The sequence below is a fragment of the Aedes albopictus genome, chromosome 1, assembly GCF_035046485.1.
Source record: "Aedes albopictus strain Foshan chromosome 1, AalbF5, whole genome shotgun sequence".
NCBI classification, from domain to species: Eukaryota; Metazoa; Arthropoda; class Insecta; order Diptera; family Culicidae; genus Aedes; species Aedes albopictus.
This window is the reverse complement of record NC_085136.1, coordinates 184,011,490-184,037,336: the sequence shown is the minus strand read 5'-3', so window position 1 is coordinate 184,037,336 and position 25,847 is coordinate 184,011,490. Positions and strand designations below refer to the sequence as shown.

At 38.9% G+C, this 25,847-nt stretch overlaps 1 protein-coding gene across 4 annotated transcripts in view; it reads left to right on the top strand.

Moving 5' to 3' along the window:
* The window catches only part of LOC109405544 (zinc finger protein hangover), a 140,082-nt gene that overhangs the window by 29,296 nt on the left and 84,939 nt on the right, over positions 1-25,847 (top strand). For 3 of the 4 annotated variants that reach the window (XM_062845952.1, XM_029868096.2, XM_062845953.1), the window contains exons 4-6: positions 8,373-8,531; positions 8,587-9,276; positions 24,226-24,609. In XM_062845952.1, coding sequence (XP_062701936.1) covers positions 8,373-8,531; positions 8,587-9,276; positions 24,226-24,609 — 1,233 coding nt within the window. The remainder of the gene's footprint in view (positions 1-8,372; positions 8,532-8,586; positions 9,277-24,225; positions 24,610-25,847) is intronic. The other variant, XM_029868098.2, reaches the window with a different exon arrangement.

Below are 25,847 nucleotides of genomic sequence, written 5' to 3'. Positions count from 1 at the left end.
CATTATTCCGATTAGGTTTATATTTTGCCAGAATATGTATCACTCAAACTGCTGCAGCATGGCAAACACTTTTATGCAATTAAAAACGATACACCGATGTTTTACAGAAATTTAGTGTTTATCTTTAGTTTTTGGGAATTGAAAAATAGATCTCTCGAATCACTTTGCCACATTTCTATGAAGTTTAATATTTTCAACCCAATTTATTTATGGTTATTATCTGCTAATATAATGTACTGAACAACTAACCAAGGCTGCTCAAATTTGAACTACGCGTTTTCTTTTTATAGCCTTGCAAAGTTGTCCTCTTTATAAAATGAACAGTCCTTACGTTCGATCGTTTACGACCACTACCTATCTATATCTATTAGACCTTTTCATAAAAAAAAAAACAAAATTCCTGGAAATCAACCAGTCATCCCCACATCTGAATTCTAATGCTAAAACAAACTTCTGGTCAAATTTTTAGCTAAATTGGTGAAGATTTCAAGGTGCCTCAAGTCAGAAATGTGGTTTTTGGTCATTTTTTACCTTAAAAATGTCCATGAAGGCTAGAAGCCATATAAAATATCGCGGCCGCCAGTAAATGAAAGATTTTTTCATTCCTTACAACTTTTGTGAGCATTATGTACTGATCGGAGAATGTTTTGATCATATCTATTCGATTTTCAGTCATGCAAGTACCCTAAAAAGTTACATTTTTCAAAGGTTTTTGTGCTACGAAATTCAAACATATAACTTTTATAAAAAGTACCAAATCATTAAATAATTACCCACATTTTTCTGAACAATATTCTGCCGTGAATCGCAAGTCAGTCCCATCTGCATTTTGGGCAAAATTGAGTTAATGCCCGTTTTCGACCTTTCTTCCAATGATCTATCAGCTACGTAAATAAAAATATATAATTTGTTCAGTAAAATCGAAAAACAACACCAAGTCAGATTGTCCCATAATGAAAAGTAATCGCAAGTCAGCTGCGTAGCTTCCAATACAAAATTGTAGCTTCCAATACAAAATTGATCAATGTTTTTGTTACTTTAAAATTTTCTACAGTTAGGGTAAAAGCACTAGACTTCGCCACTCCTCTAGTCTTCGCCCCCTCCATACAAATTCCATTTTTTATGTATGAAGTGGCGAAGATTGAAGCAGAATTTTAGGGGGGCGAAGTCTAGTGTTTTTACCCTACTTCTTTACGTTTGAAACAATTTGTGAAAGTTTCACTATGATCGCAGAAGTTTTCAAGTCACGGCAATTTTTTGAAGTTTTTTATATTAATCGAATTTGAAAACTGCAGGGTCCATTTTCTCAATGCCTACTTTTTACATATGGGACTGACTTGCGATTCACGGCAGTATTGCCATACACCATTTTATTATCCGATCTACGAAAAAAAATCACAAAAATCGAAAAGTAGAAGCTTTTCTGAGTTTTTTGATATCTGGGGTTGACGCAACTGTTGGTAGACAGAATATTTAAACATAGTAGCTTTGCTTTTTCTTGATGATTACGATGATTGATCATTGATTCATGTGACAGGTAGGGACAAGCATACATTGCTTTAACAAAAGTGACGTATTATGTGTCTCAGTAGAATGTGAGGAATGGCACAGATGGTAAGGCTATGGACTGGACCAACCCAGGTTGGAACTGGATCAAAAAGAAAAACGGCATAATACAGCTTCATACTTGGAACACTATACGTCAAACACGTTGGTGGTAGGTCATTTGATTTTTCGTTTCGTCAAGTGGAATAGTGTAGATGTTATTGGAGCTTCGTCTTCATTCATCAACGGCTGCTCCGCAGTCGCAATGTACATCGACTCCCAAGCGTTGAGATGTGAGACTTTCCTCACACACTTTTTCAGCTTAGCGTGATCCCAGTTTACTGAATGGTTTAGTTCTGTAGTGTGTGCTGCTACGCTCGAATCATGGGCTCTCTGATTTTCAACTGCGTTTCTGTGTTCCCTCAGACGTGTTTTGAATTTTCGTAAGAGTTTGCCCAATGTAAATAGCTGGGCAGCTTTTACATGGAATTTCGTAGATTCCGGACAGATCTTCCTTGGGAACTTAATCCTTCAGGGAGCAAAGACGGTCTTTCAGAGTATTACTACTTTTATAAACTGTTTTAAATCCATGATGTTTCAGAGTTTTCTGGATTGTGTTAGTCACCTTCGGGTAGAAGGGTAAGCTAACCCTTTGAAGCTCTTCGCGATCTGGTTGTAATGTAGTGACGTGTTGTCTATGTATCTTCCTCTCGAGTTTCCGTTATATTTTGTTAACGAAACCTTCGTCGTAACCATTCAATATAGCGGAATCGTGGATTTTTCTTTTCTCTTCTAAAAATCAATCCTTTCCATTGGAATATTGTAGAGGCGGGGAGCCATTAAATGATACGCGGCTTGCTTTTGGGAGCCAAAGTGATTAGAGTCTGAGGTAATATAACGGTCAGTAGATATTGGTTTCCGATAGATGTATACAGTGTATCAAACAATTGTCCGTTCAGTAATTTTTTGGTCAAAATGATTTTTTATTGAAATGTTTATACAGTCCGGATTCGCTGGTTGGGTCACGACTGCGTCTCGATTAGCGAATCGTGTTCGTTCGTTGGGGCAACTGATCAAAATGCTCTAGACACACGCAAGTGACGAGAAATACGTCACGGAACACTCACATACTTGCGTAAACGTTCTGTATACAGGAGCTGTGATGCGACGGCGATCAGACGTCAAACTCGTTTTGACATCAATTTTGACATTGACAGTGCTTTTTAGTTGGGTTTTGCCCCAACCAGTGAACATTCAACCATCGAGACAGCCCATCTAACGAGCTCTTAACGAACGAATCGTCACTGTAACTTTTTTATACGTCAATCAAAAACGCTGAAATTTTGACCAATTATAACCCATATATTAAAGCTCCATTGGTAAAATTTTGAGCGAGTTCGACTAAGTTTTCTGAAAATTATAGAGCTTTTAGGAAAATTTAAAAGATTTTTGAACACATTTTTTGTTACCAAACCATAATATTAAGCAGATACCACAACCAGCCATAAATCTTATAGCATATTTGAATTTGAATTGTATTCCCTATCAAAGTAGTCATGTGGTTCTGCAGTATCCATAGCAACGGAATTTTCACTCTGTAATTTTGAGTTTGTAATTAGCTTTCAATAAAATCAGACGCTTTGTAAAAGCACGTGTAAAAGTTAATCGCAACATTTTTAAAACAATATGTACTCAATAATTTTTTTTCAATATTTTTTGTGTTTTATCTTATACCTAAGGCTTTCATATGCAGCTTCGTTTGAGGTTTTATATTTACTACAAAAAATATGAAAAATCTGTATATGTTCAGAGTGTCATTTGGAAGTTTATCATATTTTGTTCAATGAAAGTGTCAAGTGTTTTCAACTTTTTTAAACTCTTTTAATGTAATATTTTTATACAGGACCTACTAAACTACATATGAAGAGTAGGTCCTATGGATTTTTTGTTCAGTTAATACACTTTTAAAAGTTAAAACGTTTGACAGATTATATGTGCAAAATATGGTAAATTTTTAAACATCGTCAACTACATAAGCACAAAGTTCGGAAAAAGTAAATTGTCTCAACTATGAAGTATTAGTGCTGAATCGTGTTCTAACATCAACCAATTTTTAATTTGAGCGTGACGCTTATGCGTCCACTTTTAAGAATGTTACAAATCGGCCATGCATTTTTTCAACAATTTTCGGAACAATCTACCTATTCTTATTTCCCCATATGATATTACTCCACGATACATGGTCATGGGCTGCAAAATCTCAATATTGCCAAAAATGCACATGGGACAATTATGCTTCTACCGGCAGTACAACACTCAGCGAAAAAACTTACAAAATTCATCAAAATACCTTATGTTTTTTTGCTTACTTATAGCATGGATGCCATAAGAATACCTGATCATGCTTGCTATAACAAATTTCATAAGATAGACTTATGAAAAGAACAAAAAAATCTTAAAATGATGCAGACTGGATTCGATCCATGAACGTCGGGATCACTGAGCCCGTTATTTATGTACGCGGCCACCGACGCTTGAGAATACCATGTTGCTAAACATGAATAAAAGCCAAGCTCTGAGACGATTCTACGTCATAGAGCGACCTTATGAAATTCATCCGAATCATTATGAATTATTTAAAGGCCGTTTCATAAGTTGGGCCTTATGGAAATCTTTAGGTTATTTGGCTGAGTGAATGAATTCTTCCTTTGCGGGAAAACTTTATAAAGGTAAAATTTGTGAATTACTTCGGTTGGCCATATCCAACTTCATTTGTCTTTAACCCTCTAATACCCAAATTTTTGATTTTGATCTAAATATCATTTTTCGTCATCTAAAATCGATTTAAACATGTTTTTGAAGATGATTCTTTTTAATTCTCGATTTCGTGAATTTCAGTTTTTGATTTTTCTAATTTTTAATTTTGAACATCCCCACACTTTTATATTTTTCCTGGAAGCCAATTTGGGGAACGGATTTTTTGGGATGAAAACATTTTGAGATTTTATGATATTGTTGAAATATTATTATTTTAAATTTTTTTCGCAAAAAAAATTATTTTCCGTACAACTTTTTCCCTTGAACTATTAAACAAGGATAGAATGATTTGGGAAAACAATAAAATATGTTAATTGTAGCGATTCAATACAAAATAAACAATGACTTTTACATCTAATGACTAAATGACTAAATGACTAAAACATAAATTTTTCAATGATTTAAAAAAAAATGTAAATACGCTTTAAAATACACCAAAAACCATTTTGAGATATACAGAACAGTCCTAAATATCAGCCAAAAATATATAAAAAAAAAGATTTTCCACGGAAAAAAATACAAAAATGCTCAAACTATACCCCGTCTAAAGGCGGGATTGGGTATTAGAGGGTTAATTTAGAATTATGCCAAATAAACATTATGCCAAACGACTATTATGCCAAATGACTTTATACCAAACGACCTAAAATGTGAGAAAATTTATAGTACTGTAGAACTCTCGTTATTACCTTACGAAAGTGCGAATAGTTCAAATTTCAAAATATTTGACAATATGTTTAGATTGAAACTGTTTTAATTAACTTATAGGGGAACTTTTGTATTCTGGGCAGTTTTGTTCTTTTCGTCATGGAAGGCTTTACTAAACTGTTGAATTCAACGTTGATCTCAAATCTTTCCCAACCAAGCTGAGCTATACGACCAAGTTTCAGGTAATTTGGCCGATGAAAAACCCCTCAACGAAGAGAACAACCCTGCCAATAATAACCAGTCACCCTAAAAAGACTTATTAAGTTCAAGCCAATTGAAATCAATAGCTTGACCATTACCCAGAATCATAAATTATAAATTCTGTGTCAACATGTAAGTACAATACTCAGGTAGATTAAACAAGCATTTTGGGGGCCGTTCATAAACCACGTAGACTTTTGGGGGGGAGCGGGGCGGGATGTCTGGCTTAAGTCTACGCTCCATACAAATTTCAAAATTTATGTATGAACAAAAGTCTACGAGGGAAGAGGCCAAATTTTGGTCTACGTGGTTTATGAACAGCCCCTTGTGAATATAATTAATGTGAATAAAGCATATTATACCTATTTTAGATTTTTGAAATCAAATTTTGTTATCATTGAGTTTTTGAAATGATAACAAAATGATATCTCAATTTGATATTAAATAAAAACAATTCAGAACGAAAACTTGTTTTGATTTCATTTTGTTATCAATAACAAAATGAGTTATCAATTTGTTATAGGTTTGTTCTCATTCCCTGCTCGGGTACTGCCCCCACTCGCATAACAGTCCTATCTTTGCTGGGATTCCTATTCATATGGGACAGTTATGCGAGTGGGGGCAGTATAGATGTATAGACAGATATAGTTCTTACGTTGCACTAATCTCAAAAAATGGGAGTATGGCAATATTGTTCAGAAAAATGTGGGTAATTTTTTAATGATTTGGTACTTTTTATAAAACTTATATGCTTAAATTTCGTAGAACAAACACTGTAGAAAATATAACTTTTTAGTGTACTTGCATGACTGAAAATCAAAACATTCTCCGATCAGTACATAATGTTCACAAAAGTTCTAAGGAATAGAAAAATCTTTCATTTGCTGGCGGCCGCGATATTTTATATTGCTTCTAGCCTTCATGGGCATTTTTTAAGGTTAAAAAATGACCAAAAAACACATTTCTGACTTGAGGCCTCAAGTTGAGGCATCTCGAAATCTTCACCAATTTAGCTGAAAATGTGATTAGAAGTTTTTTTAGCATTTTAGTTCAGATGTGGAGGTGACTGGTTGAATTCCAGGAATTTTGTTTTTTTATGGAAAGGTCTAATATCTATGTTCAGTTCGTATTCATGGTGGCTGTGTTCACAAGCAGAAAAAGTTACGAAAATCAACACATAAGTTAGAAAATTGCTTAAATACTGATTTTTTTATGAGCTGGGAAGAAAATCAACACGATCGAAATGAAATTATTCTAGAACAATGACGCAGCAATGACCTCAACAGTTGTCAATCCACCACTTCTTGGCAAGACAAAGTTTGCCGGGACTGCTAGTGCTAAATAACAGAATCAAATAAAATTTTTGAATGTGCCGCTATGAAATATTATATTTATCCATTGCCGACTTCTTGAACAAAATTCAACGGAAAGCACTTCGCTATCCGTTGCCAATCAAGCTACGGACTTCAGCAGAATAAAGTACCTTTAAGCAAAATTTCATCCATACCAAATCCATACACATATTTCTAGATAAAAAAGATGGCATTACAATGTTTTTTAACTGTAACATCCATCTTGCTGTGATTTTCTGTCAACAAACAGAATCATATTGAAAAAAATAAAATAAAAAAATGTCAGACTGTGACCATCACCTTATCAACAGGGTACGAAAAACGGATCACGTCAAAAAACAAACGCTTTGTCCTAAGCGGTGCATGTTGGTAACAAAGGCGCTCCGCAACAAACGCATGTCAGGCGATGAGAGCAATAAAACAAACATCGCTTGTCGTGCGTGTACTGATATTCCGGCATTTCTGCTGAAATTTTCGGCCCACATTATCGCATTCATAAGCATTTGGACGGAATAAGACTCTTGCAAACCTCAGAATTGAGTTTTTAAAACTTGTTGTAAAACAATGCGAAAATCACGATGTGAATAGAACGAGACAAATATTCCTACCGTTTTTGTTGTGAACATACTCGGGAGCGATTTTGTCATTATCTGCTAACGAAAAAACAAAGCGTTGTTGCTGTGCCTTCTTTGTTGCCTATTTTTCGCTTGCGGTGGCATATTCTGCGTACACTGCTTATCAATCAACACCCAACCAACCCCCCACCCCACCCCATATTCCGCTCCCCCTCCGCCTATCACCACGTGCCTAAGTGAAGGCCTCTTACTAGAATCAGGGTTACCTGAAGTCAATTTGAATTACCTATGTGAAAATAAAATATAAACTTCAAACAATATCACTTTCTCCGCAACCATGCGGCTCCATTGTGACCTGATAGAAAAAAAAATTTTTTTTCGTGCTTTTAGCGCGAAAATGCGCAAACAGTATAGGTCACTGTTTGCACATTTTTGCGCTAAGCACAAAAAAAAGCCAAAAACTAGACAAAATTGCACGTCAGATCCAGGGCACGGCGTCGTTTTCTGATGTTTCCTAAACAAGTACTGGATCTCTTTAATACGAAGTTTTTCTTCAATATTTCATAAAAGTCAATATTTTTGCATGTTGTAAAAACATAATAATTTTGTGATTAGATTCCAAACAAATCCTAAAATGTAATGGTTATTTATACCCAAAAACAACAATAATATTGTCACATTATCCAAATCTTCTTAAGTTTAACAATGAGCTCATGAAGAAAGCTCATTAAATAAAGACAAAAAGCACTAGTAGGGGTAGGCGGGGCATAATGAGCAGCTTAAGCATTTTGCCACCAAATCCAGTAAATTAAGTGCAACCAATGTGTAATTTTATCGTTCAATCCTCATTTGAACCTTAACTGACAAAAGCTAATCGTTGAAATTCCGAATAAAGTTATAAATGTTGTAGAATTTTATGTTTTTAAAAACGTATAAAATCGCGAGTTGCGTTTTGGGGGTGGGCATAATGAGCACCCTGGGTGGGGCAGTATGATCAATATCAGTTTTATACACAATCAAATGCTAATTGACTATTCTTGTCAATGATAAAGCATAGCAACATTACCGTAGTTCAAAGTCGTGGGAAGGAAAGGGTTAATGCCTGATTGCTGCTTGTTTTTCTGCTAGGTTTGCACATGATGTAACATTTTCTCAAGTATTATTTTCATTTTAGAGGGGTGTAGTGATGGAATTAGATCCTTCACAGTTCTTGATTCAGTCACAAAATGAAGAAAACTACGACGACGATTTTGACGAAGGTGATATATCAGGTGGTCCACCTCTTCTGGAATCGCTTGTACTACACCACAACAACAGTGATGATATTGTAAAGGTATGTACTATCGCAAAAATCCGAATTCGTCGATTAACAACTCTGTCTTTTCTAGCATCCATCCGACAATGAAACAGGTGACGATGTTGATGGTATGCAGCACCAAATGGTAGCAGCTTGTTCCGTGTGCGAAATGACTTTCTCGAATCGAGCCAATGCTCGCCGTCATGAGCGTAATATACATGGCCTAAAGCAGAATCCAGTAAATCCCTTATCGGCACAGGTACCGCAAGTTACTTTGGAATGTGTCGAAACTCGAGTACATCCTAAATCAAGCGACAATACGCCAATTATTTCAACTTCAACCGGTATCCCCAGTATCGACTTGAAGGCCAAATTCAGAATGAAGCTCAAATCGGAAAGGGAGACATTTGATTACAGTGATCCGTCCAAATATCGCCACCTAGTAACCCCAAACAGGTTGGCATTTATATTGCGAAATTTGGAGTTTTTAGAACAAGCACAAGAAATGAAGTGCAAATGTTGTAACAAAATTTACCCATCCTACAAGTATTTCATGGGACACATGCGCAAGAAGTATCCAAATTTGCCTCGGAATGTGTGTTTTAAATGTTTGCGACAGTTTGGCAGTAAAGGACAATTCATCGGTCACCTGAAACGTAAGAGCTGCATCAACTTGTACGCGATAGTAATGGCCGATGAGAGCGTTCCAAAGGCTGCTGCTATGGCGTCATCAGTCAACGAGGTTCCGGGAACTAAGGAGATCATCGCTAACAAAAGCTACGTGAGTTTTTAAGCATAGTTTTTGACACATAATGGATTCTTTTTTTTGCGTTCATGTACATTTATTTTATTTTCAATCACTTAACCTAATTTACAGCTCTATTGTCCACTAGGCCACTGCGTGAGCGATTCCAATTACAGCTTATACACTTTGTACACCGCCTAAATGTATTCTATTTTAATTGTACTTTATCAAACTGGTTGCCGTTGTGCTGCCTTTCAATCTCTACCTTATCGTGGTAGAATGATGATCACGAGGATGTGTGGCTGGTCCTGTTTCCAGTCCGATTTGGGGTCCAATATGGGTTGCCGTTCGCCGATGTCCAAGTATCCGGGTTCATTTGAGCCATGGGATCAGAAGAGGGTCAGTGTCAGCTGCTCTCAGGGGGAAAGAGCAAATAACGAAAGTGCCGGGGCTGGGATCGAACCCATGACCATCTGCTTATGAGTCAAACGTGTAGCCACTACGCCACGGGCCCCAGCATTTATTTTATTTTCTGGTTGTGCAAAAAATACGCAAATCTAATAGGGTAAAAGCACTAGATTCGTCCCCCTAAAACATTGAACTAGGGTAGAACTGGGTAGAAGCTTCAGTTTTCGCCAGTCCGGAGTTTTAGCCATAGTACTTTATTGAGCCTGTTGCGATCTAAATCGGCGTAAATTTATTTTTTACTAGTCGATCCTAATACAATATGATGATTACAGCTGTGAAAACCACACATTTTTGATTAAAAACTGGAAGAAAAAATATATATCCTTAAAAAATCAGCTCCCATATAGGTATCTATTTTGGCCAGGGTGCTTCTAATTTGGCCACTTCCATAAGAAATACACGTGATTGGCCAAAATAGAAATCAAACTTAAGAATATGGCCCAGTGTTTGAACGAAAAAGTGATAATGTCGAATTCGTTTATTCCCGACGGTGCACTGCACCGGTGTAGCAATTGACACCGGAAAAACGAACGGTTTTGGTGCAATTTGTTGACAGTTTATGATGGTATTAGTAAGAGCGGGTGAGAGCATCAATGAAAATAATGAAAAATGACGAAAATAAACCTAATCAATGTTTTCGTGATTCAGTGATGAACAAAATTATTTCAATTTATTTATATTTTCACTTCCTATATCCAATTAAACAATTTTAAGTTTTCAGTAATCCACTTGTACATTATAAACTTGTAATGATCAATTGTCTGTGAATCAATGATACTTGAAAATTATTATCCAATGTTTGAATACTCTTTTGCAATTAAAAGCAGAATTTAAACATTTTCGTTGGTGAATAAATAATGCTAACATACAATTTTAAACGTACACACATTTAACACTAACAGTGTTAAAGACAGTTCAATAGAAAACGGTTAGCTACAACGTAAAAAGAAAAAAAATGAATGTTTTTTTAAAACATAACGTCATTGAAACGCAACTCATTTTAAAAATTCTTCAACCATCCTTTTGTGGCATTTGTTTGACTTTCAATGTATTTGAAAAAATCCGTATTTGCTGTAATTGAAAAAATAACGTTTATTCGTTCCTAAACGTCGTTACCGCTGCTAACTGAGCAGCAGTTAGACGCAACGACGGTTAACAACGGAAAATATATCCTCATATTTGCGATAACAAAAAAAAATAGTGATGGGAAAAACGTTGTAGCAACTCTTTGAAATTTAATTTCAACGATAAATTTTGAAGATTCCTCAGAAGTTGAAAGCCGATCAAGTTTAAATATTGTTTAAATGCACAGATTTGCTGTTTGGAAACAAAACATCTCAAAATAAACAAATAATCCAAGAAAATTATTTACCTAATGCCGAAAAGAAAATTATCATTCCTACCAAAACAAAACCACGATACAAGTTCAGCGATATGCATGTATTGGTAAATCTAGCTTTGTACCTGCTACATCGAGCTTAATCTGGGTGTAGCATTTTCTTGCACCGGTGCCAATCGAGTGTCAAAACAGAACAGTACCTGTGAATAAACGAACGGTTTCGGTGCAAGTTTGCTACACCCGGTGGCAAAGCGGCGCAGGCGGTGCAAATAAACGAATCCGACATAAGGGGCTGTCCATAAACCACGTGGTCATAAGGGGGGGATTCGGCCAATGACCATTTTGTATAGAAGGAAAAAAAAAATTTGTATGGACTAATGACCACGCGGGGGGGTTCAGAAGTCCCAAAAAAATGACCACGTGGTTTATGGACAGCCCCTAAGTGAACCACTCGGCAGTTTTTCTTCCATTCTGCTGGTTCTGTTTCAATTACCAAAGCGGTGTATGTTCTTTCGTCGAGTCGCATGGTTCACAAAGAAACACAAAGAAGATACTCCGATATAGACAAGCTGCGGCGATGAGCGGGCATCGCCAAGTGTAACACTTACCGATGATGTCTCATCGTTGGTTTGGGGCAACCCAAGTAACAATTTCATTGCTGATTGGTTTTCTTTGATTTTATTAGGGTTTTATTACAGCAATAATTAAAACTCACAGTTTTATGACTGTTTTTATGGAAACCATTGATAAAATGTTTTATATTATACTTGAAGATATCCATAAAGACAGATTTTAAGAGTAAACAAAACTTTCCGATATGTAAACCTTCTGGCAATCATTATTACCACAATAAAACTGTTAAAACTCTCAACAGATGGCGATCCGTTCGATTAGTAACGACATCTGTTGGTGGAAAAGCAGAACCACGACACTGCTAGGTTTTATTGCGGTCATTATAAAAGTAAACTTGCTTTCGTTTTATTTTCGCTGATTATGGTTGTCGCCATATTGAAGAATTAGCTAACATGAATGGAAAATAGTTAATTTTGCTCAAATTAGCAATGAATTGATAGTTTGCCACCATTTCCATAACATGCTCACATAAATAAACTCTCTGCTGATTTTTCTTGTAATTCGAGATAGTTTTACTAAATGAGTAAATTGATTTATTTCATTCCAAGATGATAATATTCACTATTTTTGAAGCGCATTAATTTTATGATTCTGCAACCCCAATATTCACGGTAAAATTGAATGCGCATTAGCCTACCAACACAATAACTACTCAAATATTACTTTGAAATAATTATGACTTCTACTTACGAATGTTGTATCGTCCTGAACTTTACGTGCCATCGAAGAAGCTTCTCTGCATCTGAGCTGTCAAAGTTTTTGTTGAAAAAAAAAAACAACAACAATCGAGAATGGGCAATTTTTCAACTAGGTTTTAAAACGGTTTAATTACTACTCTTAATGCGGTTTGCAAAAGCTCTCCGAGAGTGGTCCACTTAGCCGGAAAATGCTCTTAAAGAGGTTATCAAGAGGTTTTGATGTATAAATCAGTTTTATGGCAAGTTTTATAAAATTAGTCATGAAGATCTCTTGTAGAGCCGAACAAAACTTAAAATGTTACTTGGGAACTGTGAATAATCGTTATTTTTATCAGTACTTAATGCGTCTTCGCTTTAAAAACTTGAACTACTATTTAATTTAACTGTATTCATGACGTTGCAGGTTGTGTAGTTACAATAAAAAAGAATTATGACAATAAAATATTCTTACCGTATGCATCGCTTTCATTAAGCTAGTATGACACTCTTTGACCAATGACAAATATTTGACCACTTTTGACAGTTAAATTTTGACCAAGGTGTACCTGGCAAACAAAAATATTTGTCACTTTCGAAAAACGAATAGGGACAAACAGAGCCAAACCACCTGCCAAAATTTATCTGTCAAAAGTGGTCAAATATTTGGTGAAAGTAATAGCACCCTTAGCGTCGTCGAGCATCTTCTCTCTTGATTGCGCTCTCGTATCAAACCGGACAAGAGAATGAACAGCATTTCGAGGAGCTGAGAATGGACCATTCAGTGGTTCGCGATAAAAATCCACACACTGATATGGCCAAAACTGCGGCAGTGCTTCTATTTTGGCCAGTGCCACTTATAATACAAAAATCAAGTATTGGCTTGATTTCTGCATTTTTCCTTCAAAATATAGTTTGAAATCTTTCATTTGATACATTGGTGGTTTTCATAGGATTATTGGTTGTTTTTTATAAAAATGATTTCTGTTATGTCGTTTTCGTTTTTGCGGCGGTTCTACACCGCTTCGTGCTACACTTTCCACTACAAAAACGAACATTTTCGGCGCAGTTGCATTGGTGTGCGTGAAAAAAAAAACCAAAATATTTACAATTTTGCAAACGCTGATTGGTGGACGCGGTGTACACCTGCTACACTCCCGATTTTCTGAGTGCTGCACTATCTTGAGCGGTGCAGAAAAAGTGCTACACCGGTGCAGCACGAAAATCAAAAACGAACAGTTTCGGTGCAAAAGTGCTGCACCGGTGTAGCACCACCGCAAAAACGAAAACGACATTAGACTGGCCAAAACCGGTGCCCGCACCCTATCTAACATATGTTTCCGATAATAACTATGTTTCTTTAGTGATTCTTGCTAATTCTTCTTTAATCAATCATAACCCTGCTCAATAGTACCATTAACCGAATTTACAGCTCTTTTGCCCTCTAGGGCACTACGTGGCCGATTCCAATTGGCAGCTGCTCTTCCACTTTTGTAGAGCGCCTAAATGTAATCTATTCTAATTCTACTATATCAAACTGGTTGCTTTGCGCTGCTGTTACTTTTCTACCCTGTTCATGGTAGAATTATGAGCACGAGGATATTGATGTGTGGCTCTTGTTCTTTTTTCATTCCGATTAGGGGTCTATTATGAGTTCCCATTAGCCGATATCCAAGTTTCCGAATTCGTTAGAGCGTATGCTCAGAAGAGGGTCAAGTATCAGCCGCTCTCGGAGGGAAGAGTAACTGACGAAAAATTGCAAGTGTCTGGGCTGGGATCGAACCCATGACCATCTACTTATGAAGTAAACGTGTGGCCACCAGAGATGGAAAATGATGAAGATTGCAGCTGAGCAGACACAAACCAAAACAAACTTACTCGTGAACAACAGGGGCCCGAGAATACTTGCACCTCTTTATTCGTGAGTAAACGAAGCTGGCAAGCACTCGCATTTGATTCGCGAAGCTTCGCGAGTTTTTTGCATTTTGATGAAAAACTTTTTCCAACAATTTAACGACTGGTAGTGCTGCTTTTCAGGAACAATGAAGCATAAAGTATTAGTTTATGTAGGATAATCACTGGATTTGCTATTATAACAATATAAAATGCACTTCCCGCACCTCCACTAGTTCTTCACGAATAAAAACTCATGAGTGTTTCTGTTTTTGTTTTGCTTCTTACTCACGAAGCAGGCGGGTGCGAATAAACTCACACACTGTTTACTCTCGGAATCGTGAGTAAGCCTTGTGTTGGCTTTACACTCGCGAGTTGCTTCGTGATGAGAGTAATTCCATCACTGGTGGCCACTGAGCCACGGGTTCCGGCTCTTTTTATCCTTTTTATACCATAAGACGCCTGGTTTTGATCCATAACGTGCCATAACCATGGGTCACAAGTACTTCTTCTTCTTTATGATTCGACGTCCCCACTGGGACTTGGCCTGCCTCGCTTCAACTTAGTGTTCTTTGAGCACTTCCACAGTTATTAATTAACGGGCTTTCTTTGCCAGCCATCGCATGAATCAGTATATTGTTAGGCAAGCACAATGATACACTATGCGCAGGGAGTCGGAAAAATTGTCCCGACCGGAACGGGAATCGAACCCGCCGTCTCCGGATTGGCGATTAATAGCCTTCACCACTAGGCTAACTGGAGACCTAATTTATTCAACTGATTAAGAATATTGGATAACGTGTATCTCGATAATTTTCTTATCCATTTGTTAATCGATTGGCAGTTAACAAGAGATATAATATTCCAGAATATGTAAGCTATTGTTTAAGCATTCCATACAAGATCAATGATTCTATTCTGGAAAGCAATCAACTTGATGCCAAATCTACAATATTTTCTGGAATGACCAAAAATCACAATCATGCAAAATAAATAGGTTATATACGAATAATAGAACAATCTGTTTAATAAGTGTAAGAAGGGTTATGTTCGCCATAGGTGGATTAAATCAGGAAACTTAAAAAATATTTTAAACAACAAATATATTTTAATCATCTTTAGTTTTTTTCATAAAAATTAAATAAATCGTTAATCGTAATCAATAATCACTAAAATTGGAATTTTAATTTATCAATGATTATTCATGATTAAATTTATTGTTAATCATGAACGCTCTGTGAACAATGCATTTGGAATCATGTATTTTTGACCCGTTGTCACCCTAACGACGGTACCTAGCTATAAAGAATTAAATGCTTTGGCTATTTTTTTTATTCTCCGCATCGATCAATGTGCCGCTAGCTTCTATGCGCGAAAAATCGCTAAAAAGTAAATCGCAAAAATATTGTATGGTGAAAAGGCAAATGTTGTCCTTCTGACTTCAGTTAGATTGAGGAGGTACGATCCGAGCGTCTGTTCACCAAGGAGGTGCGGCTCAAACAGCGTCTGTTCTGGCATCCAGCGGCTGAGTAAGAAACGCTGCACCACGCCCAGCTAGATCCAAGGTGGTAGCCCCATCAGCGTGGTCGTCCCAGTGTTGGTTGGGACGTTAAACAGAATTGGCACGATGGCCCTCCGGCGAGACAGGAGTGTTGGCGTAGGCCCAATAAGCCACCCGTAAAAATCCCCATTGCGAATAACATAGGAGAAAATACGACTCAATACAATCGGCAGAGACCCACGCGACGAAATAAGGACTGCGATTGGAAACTTGGAACATGGAATTGCAAGTTACTAGTCACTAAGTTTCGCAGGATGTGACAGGATAATTTACGACGAACTACATTCCCGCAACTTCGACATCGTGGCGTTGCAGGAACTTTGTTGGACTGGACAGAAAGTGTGGAAAAGCAGGCATCGAGCGGCTACCTTCTACCAAAGCTGTGGCACCACCAATGAACTGGGAACAGGATTTACAGTGTTGGGCAAAATGCGACAACGTGTGATCGGGTGGCAGCCGATCAACGCAAGGATGTGCATGTTGAGAGTTAAGGGCCGTTTCTTCAACTACAGCATCATCAACGTCCACTGCCCACACGAAGAGAGACCTGATAACGAGATAGAAGCGTTCTACGCGCAGTTAGAGCAAACATACGATTCTTGCTCGCCGCGTGACGTGAAAATCGTTGTCGGCGACATGAACGCGCAGGTAGGAAGGGAGGAAATGTACAGACCGGTAATCGGGCGAAACAGCCTGCACGCCGTATCGAGTGATAACGGCCAGGATGCGTAAACTTTGCAGCCTCCCGTGGTATGGTTGTCCGAAGCATCTTCTTCCCCCGCAAAGATATCCACAAAGCCACCTGGAGATCACCCGACCATCAAACAGAAAACCAAATCGACCACGTTCTAATCGACGGTAAATTCTCGGATAAAACTAATGTCCGCACATACCGCAGTGCGAATATAGATACGGATCACTACTTAGTAGCTGTCCCAAGTAACCACAGTGCTGAAGCCTTATTACATGCAGATATACGGTGTATTTAGTGCAATCATTACTTTACATGCAAACTTAAGATTGATTTAAAGTGGAAGTGGGCAATTATAGAATCAAATTAGGATTATAGTGGTATAATCTTGAAGCAGTCGCATAATTGCCCATTTCCACTTTAAATCAACTTTAAGTTTGCATGTAAAGTACTGATTGCTCTAAGTACACCGTATATCTGCATGCAATAAGGCTTTAGCACCGTGGTTACTTGGGGTATGCATGCGCTCAAAACTTTCGACAGTTATCACCTCGCGTCGAAGTCGAACGCCGCGACTCAACATCGAGCAGCTGCGTAACGTAGAAGTGGCTCAAGACTACGCGCAGCAATTAGCAGTGGCCCTACCAACGGAAGAGCAGCTTGGCGCAGCTATACTTGAGGATGGGTGACATCCGATCCGCCATAGGTAGCACTAGGCTTCGCGACTCCGAATGACAACGGCAATGTGAACAGTTGAAAAACGAAAAGAATGCTGCAACACCGTACGAGAGCGAATGAGGCACGTTACAAACAGGCGCGAAACAGGCAGAACTCAGTCTTCCGGATGAAGAAGCGCCAGCAGGAAGAACGAGATCGCGAAGCGATGGAACAGCTGTACCGCGCTAAGGACACACGAAAGTTCTACGAGAAGCTGAACCGCTCGCGCAGAGGCTTTGTGCCACAAGCCGACATGTGCCGAGATAATCACGGGAATATTCTCACGAGCGAGCGTGAGGTGGTCGAGAGGTGGCGGCATCATTACGATGAGCACTTCAATGGCGACGTTGCAAGTACCGAAGGTGGCGTGGTAACAGATCTAGGAGAATGTGCACAGGACGAAAGACTTCCGGCCCCTGACCTCCAAGAGATTGAGGAGGAGGTTGGCCGGTTGAAAAACAACAAAGCCGCTGGACCAGATCAACTACCAAGCGAGCTTCTACAATACGGTGGAGAAGCACTGGTGAGAGCACTACACTGGGTCATTACCTAGATTTGGGAGGAGGAAATATTACCGGAGGAATGGATGGAAGATATCGTGTGTCCCATCTACAAAAAGGGCGACAAGTTGGATTGCGGGAACTACCGCGCAATCACACTACTGAGCGCTGCCTACAAGATACTCTCTCAAATTTTATGCCGCCGTCTATCACCGTTTGCAAGTGAGTTCGTGGGGCAATATCAGGCTGGATTTATGGGTGAACGCGCTACAACGGACCAGATGTTCGCCATCCGCCAGGTCTTGCAGAAGTGCCGCGAATACAACGTGCCCACACATCACTTGTTCATCGATTTCAAATCGGCGAATGATACAATCGATCGAGAACAGCTATGGCAGATTATGCACGAATACGGATTCCCGGATAAACTGATACGATTGATCAAGGCGACGATGGATCGAGTGATGTGCGTAGTTCGAGTATCAGGGACACTCTCGAGTCCCTTCGAATCTCGCAGAGGGTTACGGCAAGGTGATGGTCTTTCGTGCTTGCTGTTCAACATTGGGTTAGAGGGTGTAATAAGGAGAGCGGGGATAAACACGAGTGGGACGATTTTCACGAAGTCCGTCCAGCTGCTTGGTTTCGCCGATGATATTGATATTATTGCTCGTATATTTGAGACGATGGCGGAAACGTACATCCGACTAAAGAGTGAAGTCAGGCGAATCGGATTAGTCATTAATGTGTCGAAGACAAAGTACATGATGGCAAAGGGCTCCAGGGAGGAATCCCCCAAATTTATATCGACGGTGATGAAATCGAGGCGGTTCAAGAATTCGTGTATACTTGGGCTCACTGTTGACCGCCGACAACGACACCAGCAGAGAAATTCAGAGGCGCATTGTGGCAGGAAATCGTGCTTACTTTGGACTCCGCAGAACTCTACGACCTACGCGCCCTTGGAGTTTTCGAACGGAAGGTGTTGCGCACCATCTACGGCGGAGTGCAGATGGAAGACGGGACTTGAAGAAGGCGAATGAACTATATGGTTGCGCACCATCTACGGCGGAGTGCAGATGGAAGACGGGACTTGAAGAAGGCGAATGAACCACGAGCTGCATCAGCTGCTAAGAGAACCAACCATCGTCCATACCGCGAAAATCGGGAGGTTACGATGAGCGGGTCACGTCATCAGGATGTCGGATAGCAACCCGACCAAAATGGTTCTCGAGAGTCATCCGACCGGTACAAGAAGACGTGGAGCGCAGCGGGCTAGGTGGGTTGACCAAGTGGAGGACGATCTGCGGACCCTACGCAGAGTGCGGAACTGGAGACAAACAGCCATGGACCGAGTGGAATGGAGGCGGCTACTATGCACAGCAGAGGCCACCCCGGCCTTAGCCTGATCGGTAAGGTAAGAAAAGGCAAATCTCGAAGTAAAACACATTAATCGAAAAAATATTTGGTAGCGGTTATGCACAATGACGACCGCTTTGGTGTCTACCAAATATTTTTTCTGGAAAAGATTTCATTGCGAGAAATTCGAGTTTATTTGCCTTTCGTCATACAAAATAAAATGATTTTACTCAAGCTGACCTACATTGGACGCAATCCCTACAGGCAATCCATTGGCACCATTAGTAAAAGTAATGGAAAGGGTTGAGTAATAAAATGACTACTTTTGTGATTCTTGGCCTTTTGTTACCTTCGGCCTTTCGTGCTGTCGTCCTTTTGTAATTCGGCCTTTTGTGATTCAACCTTTTGTGATTCGGCCTTTCGTAGTAATTCCCTTACCACCTTCCCACTAATAACAACTCCTACCCGGACAGTCGTGGAGAAGATGAAATGATCTCGGTCTTTAGTAGTAATCTACATCACACTAACTTTACTTCCATTCCTCGATGACCGTAAGAACGTGGCCGGCGCCGTTACCTACCTTGATACCTTGTTGGCTACAGAAAAACTTTACTCCAACGCCGAGCGTATAGTAGAGCACCATCTTCGTCAGTCTTGGGCGATGTTCCTCCAGTTTTCCCGAACGTGTAGGGATCGTAGATCTTCTTCAACCGCGTGCAGCCAGCGAGTTCGCGGCCGCCCACGAAGTCGCCTACCTCTACCGGGTTCTCTGTTGAATATTGTTTTCGCTATTCTTTCTTCCGACATTCGCACTTCGTGTCCAGCCCACTGAAGTCTGCCGTTATTGGCTTAATTAAGTTTGGAATCCTCGAAAATGCACATTGAGCGGTAGCTTCCAACTCTCAAGCTCCGTTTGTTGATTCCTTGCACAATTCCGATTATTCTGGTCAATTACGTAGTAACAACTACAAATTGTACAATCATCTATGCTCTGCATCATAACTACCTACGAAATTTTATCATACGTCTTTATTTTAAAAATCAGTGGAAATGAACCAACCATTACGCGGACGTAAATTTATCGTGTATGTACAAAATCGATTGTTTTTTAGTCATACATATCAATAAATTCCTTGGGTACCTGGTAATTTTCCTGCATTATACGGGTGTATTTTATGCTGGTTGCAATACGGTAAAGAATGTAATCGTTTTAATATTCAACACATTAAGGCTCAAGCATTCGTCATCATTTTTCGGACAATAAAAAGCAGTTTTCTCGCTGCAAAACAAAACAAGGATCATGAAAATATATTCACTGCACTATATTCCTCATGCGGAGTACAGTGAATATATTTTCATAGCAAAAACTTTTGTTTTGAACGAAAAAACTGCTTTCAAATGTTTGATGATGACGATGATTTCAATGACGAAAAGTTCAACGTTAAAACGATTAGATTCTTTACCATAGTGTACACAGCTATTATGGGAAGTTGTGTTTTAGGGCCTTTTTGGATCTGGCCTTGCATTTCAACGGTACGCAATCTCGTCTCTTTTCCATCACTTCAGGCGTGCCTCAACTCAAGGCAGTGTCGTAGGATCTTTAATTTTTGTGCTGTTCGTGAATGATCTCTGCTATCGACTGAAATCTGAGAAAGTTTTGTATGCTGAAGACCTAAAGTTGTACAGGACTATTTCGTCGCTCGTTGATTGCTGCGCGCTTCAGACCGATGTTAACGAAATTCAGCAGTGGTGTTTAGAAAACGGGATGGAACTGAACACCAAAAAATGCAAGTGCATCACATCCACCCGGCGTTCCTCAAGCATTCAATTTGAGTACGCAATTGGCCCGGATATTTTGGAATGTGCTGAATCTATTCGAGATCTAGGAGTCACCATGCATAAAATTCCGAGATATTTATGCATTGAAAACGCTTTACTGTTCGCTCGTTCGAAGCGTTTTGGAATACGCTGTTTGCGTGTGGTCACCCCATCACACTACGCAGTTCATCCGAATGGAGAGAGTTCAACGCTGCTTCATTCGGTACGCGCTACGTCAACTGCCCTGGGCCTATCCTGCAGACCTTCCTGACTATGGTAGTCGTTGCGCCCTGATAGCATTAGAGACGCTCTCTTCTAGACGCAAGAATTTGCAAAGACTGTTTGTATTTGATCTGTTAGTAGGCAACATTAACTGTCCGTCTTTGTTAGAAAATGTGTCTTTGTATGCTCCTTCCCGACTACTACGTGACCGTGACCTTCCGTTTGTTAGATTTTATAGGACATGCTACGGCATCAATAATCCACTGGACTCGAGGGGGGCGACACATCCAGATTATCTAATTTCCATCAAAAATCCGATACATCTTATACACTGTGCATTATCTGTTTACATCTTGCTATCTGCTTCCATCCAAAATCCATCTCAAAATCTTTTTTTCAAACTACTCACATCTCACACATCTGATGTGATCGACGAAAGCAAAGAAAAGAATGTTGTTGTCAAACTAAGATCAAAAAGACCAAAACAAAACAAGCTGGTCATCGGATCAGCAAGAAGTATAGCATCCGGAACAGGAACAACCGGAGCCGGAGCAACCCAGGGGCTGCGTCGGAGCTCGTATGGCTTGGTTGGTCGTCGGATCAGCAAGAAGCACACCTTGTCACAATTAGAAGAGGATCGAGCGGAACAACCCAGTGGACGTGTAGGAGCTCGTATGGCTCGGCTCGAGATTACTACGTCGGAACACAATCACAGGTCCCGCTAGGGTGCTACCTATGCTGCTGGAGCTATGGATGAAATGAAACCTGCAGCCGGATGTGCACTGGATTAGCTGAAATCATATAATTCTGGAGCTCGATTTGAATAGGTCGTATGTGCTTTTGTCGATTAAAAATTCGATCAGTTGGATTCGCTTATTATAGCGAAAACCGTTGAAATTGAGCAAAGTTGATACATACAGCAGAATCCCCACAAAACAGGCTTTCTCTTCCATCATTAAAAGTTTGCAAAATATCTGCCATATTGCTACAATGACTAAAATAAACTGATCGAATTTTATATCGACAAAAGCACATACGACCTATTCAAATCGAGCTCCAGAATTGATTGCCATCGGAAGCCGGGATTCCGTTGTTTTGTCTTTTTTTATTTGATTACTGTTTGCGTTCTTTCGGGAATTCCATCAAAAATTTGGAAGAAACTTCTAGTGGATTGCCGGAGGGTTTCCTAAGAGATTCCATAATGGGTTTGCTGAAGGAGTAGCGGAAAAGGATATCCGTTTATTCCAGGAAAACTTCCAGGCTAGAGGGTGATCGGGAAGTATTGGTTGGCTGATTTCCCGGAAAGAATATTGATGGAGGATTCTTGGGAGCGAAAGTTGTTGCATTGACCGGAAGGAATTGCAGAAATATGTTCCGAAAAGAGTTGCATAAGGATTGACCGATTGTTATAGGGATTGCTGGAAGAAATAACTACACAACGAATTGCTCCAGACTCTGGAGTCCAGAGTTTTTGGCTGTGATGAGCTCAGGAACTATTACCGGAGTTTCTTTCAGGAATTTTGTGCAAGGAGGGGCATGCCTATATATATTTCTCCCGGAAGACAATATAAATTTCTTCTCAGGGTACATTAAATTACTCATCTTCGGAGTAAGAATCTTTTTATCAGTTCCTTCAGGGATCGCTTCAGAAGTTGCATCGGGATTTTTTTGGGATTCCTTAAATCGAGCCTTAAGTGAATTCTTCCAGGAGTTCTTTCGGGAAGTCCTCCGGGAGTTCCTTCAAGAATTTCTCCGGATAATGACTATCTGGAAGGAATTGCTGGTGGGTTGCCTGGAGGTAATGACAGTTGTAATCTCTGGAGGATTTACCGGATGGATTTTTTGGAAGGAATTGCGAAAAAAAAATTCAGGAAGAAGTTACTGAAGGCTTATCGACAAGATTTGCTCATTGGCTTAAATATTCTCGAAAGTTAAGAACTGAAGAATTCCCCGGCCAGAAAGAACTGCTGGAAAATTCACTGGAAGGAGTAGCTGGAGCATTCCCTTATACGAGTTACCGCTGAATTCCTCAGAATAAATTGTTGATTTTTTTCGTCTACGCAATTTTCCATAAGAATTCGCTGGAGGTTTTGCTGCCCGGAGATAATGAGGAGTTTACCGGTAGAGGTGGCTGGAAGATTCCGCTACTGAACTGCAGGCCTTATCTATTTTGAAAACATAAACCAGCAAAAACTATGAAAATGATTAAGCATTATCAAGGGCATTATTTACATTTGTTCTGCTAACACACACTTTTAAAAAGAGCCTGTTTTTTTTCTACCAGCTCACATATACGTTTAATTTGTGGCGCTTTTGATATAATTATGCAACTTAGCTTAAATAAAATATAGGTAAATACTTTGATAAATATTTAATGTATGTGTTACTGAACATAGTTTGCGTGGATAAAGTTGAAAAGGTTGAGAAAACCTCTGAACGAATTATTTGTAAAAACCAAATAAACCCTTTTCACATTCTGTACTTAACTGGCCTTCGCTTATCTACATCCCATCCATTCACATCTCCTCCTATCTAAAGCAGCGCTCGGCAGGATTTGAAAGTGGATGCAGTGCAAAGTAGATCCGAAAATCTTGCAAGTAGCACACTCATCTAAAACGGTAGATGTATCTTCGTTGATATCTATTCGGAGATTTAGATGTGTCGCCCCCCTCGACTGGACTAATGTATTCGTGCTTTTAATAGTGTTTGTGCTCTGTTCGATTTTCATATTTTAAAGTTTGTCTTTAAAAATAGGATTAGAAACTTAGATTAAGATGCAGTCTGGGGAATTTGTATTACAATTCAAGACGGTGATAGATAAATAAATAAATAAATTTCGTCCTTCCGTAATGTGTCCCCGCTTCACGCCTCAATCCATCATTATTAGCTCAGCAGACATTTTTTTAGAATAAAATATGATTGGGTTTTCGGTTTTTCACATTTTATAGAAAAATAATATAAGATAGTTATGGAAATTATTTGCAAATTTTAAAAATATATCATCTGTACCTTAACAGCCTTGAAAAGAATCCAGTGTATGTGTTTGTTTTTTTTTAATTTCTGCAACTAGCTATGCTTATTTCACTTTAACGTACTAAAATATAACGTTTTAGGGATGCAAACTGTGCAACAAAGAATTTAAGCCGAAAATTAATCTTCGCCAACATGTACATGACGCACATCCAGAAGTGCAGAACAGCAAGGAAAGGTCGGAACAATCATGTGCATTCTGTTCGCAAGTATTTGAAGACGCCATTCTACGCCGAAAGCACTATAATAATCTAGAGTGCATCACGTTTATCGTGTGCTGTTCTTGTGGCGAACGATTTGAAGAGCACACTGCTTATGTCGATCACGTCTATCAGCATCATTTGCCACCACAACAAACAGGGCAAGACGAATACGGATATGAACTATTTGATCAGGATGGAAATTCATCGTCTTCCCATCTGCGCAATCCTCAGAGTTGTCCCGTTTGCAAAAAGCAATATAATAATGTAAGTTTGATTCACTTTTAAGACACACCGGGGTAAAAGGTTGAATATTCCAAAATTTCGTTTTCCAAAGTGGCATTCGGAAGTTGTTTTGTGAAACCTCGTTTAGTTGTTTCCAGTTCAATTTCAAATTAATTTATTTATCCAGAATGGTCCACTGCACAAATTTAGGCTGGCCTGTTTACTCCCACATAAAATTTGACGTTTGAGAAGTGCCGGCACCGCTCAAACGTCAAGTTTTCGGTCAGAGTAAGCCGGCCAGCATTATTTCGTGCAGTGGACCATTCAGCTTTCCTACAGGGGATAGACAAAATGGTAGGGACAGGCAACATTTTCATTTTTCAAAAAATGTCCAATTAGCTGTAACTTTTCGAAAAGTGCAGCAAATATTCTCAAATTCTCACTGTGAGTTGATCAACTAGTTGTGTATTAGTGGATAAATTTTGGAAAAGATCGGGCTATTCTGCACGAAGTTATAAGCATTTTAGAAAAAGGTAGAATTATCCGATAGCCAACTTTGAGCTGTTATATCTGCGGATTCAATGAACCGAATGCAATGAAATTTTGTCCATTTATGACTTATATGAGCTCTGAAAAACGTTTGACTCAACTTTAAATTATTAACAAGAGAAAAGGTTATAGCAATTTCATTTATTTTATGTTTTTTAGTAAATTGTTCTATTTTTAATATGCATCCCATTAATTTTTCAATGAATTGCCGCCTATGTTGTTACTTTCTTTCAAAACATATCTGTATTCAAGACTATCAGAGGGAATTTAAATGAACTATAACTAGTATCTTGAATTTTGAAACGATGTTGAAACTTAAGAAACTTTGGTGTTTTATCAGAAAAATAATCTAATCGTTATAATTTTCCGTGTTAAGAATTTTAAGTTATGTCAAACGTTTTTCAAAGCTCATCATATAAGTCATAAATGGTCAAAACTTCATTGCATTCGGTTCATTGAATCCGGAGATAAACAGTTCAAAGTTGGCTATCGAATAATTATACCTTTTTTTAGAATCTTCATAACTTCGTGCAGAATAGTTCGATCTTTTCCAAATTTTTTCCACTGATACACAAATAATTGATGAACTTACAGTGAAAATTTGAGAATATTTGATGCACTTTTCGAAAAGTTACAGATATGTAGCATCCACCCCTAGCTACACCACTGACTGTCTGGTACAGCAGTGTGGAGACAATACAATAAATATCAGTTTACTTACTGACTGCACA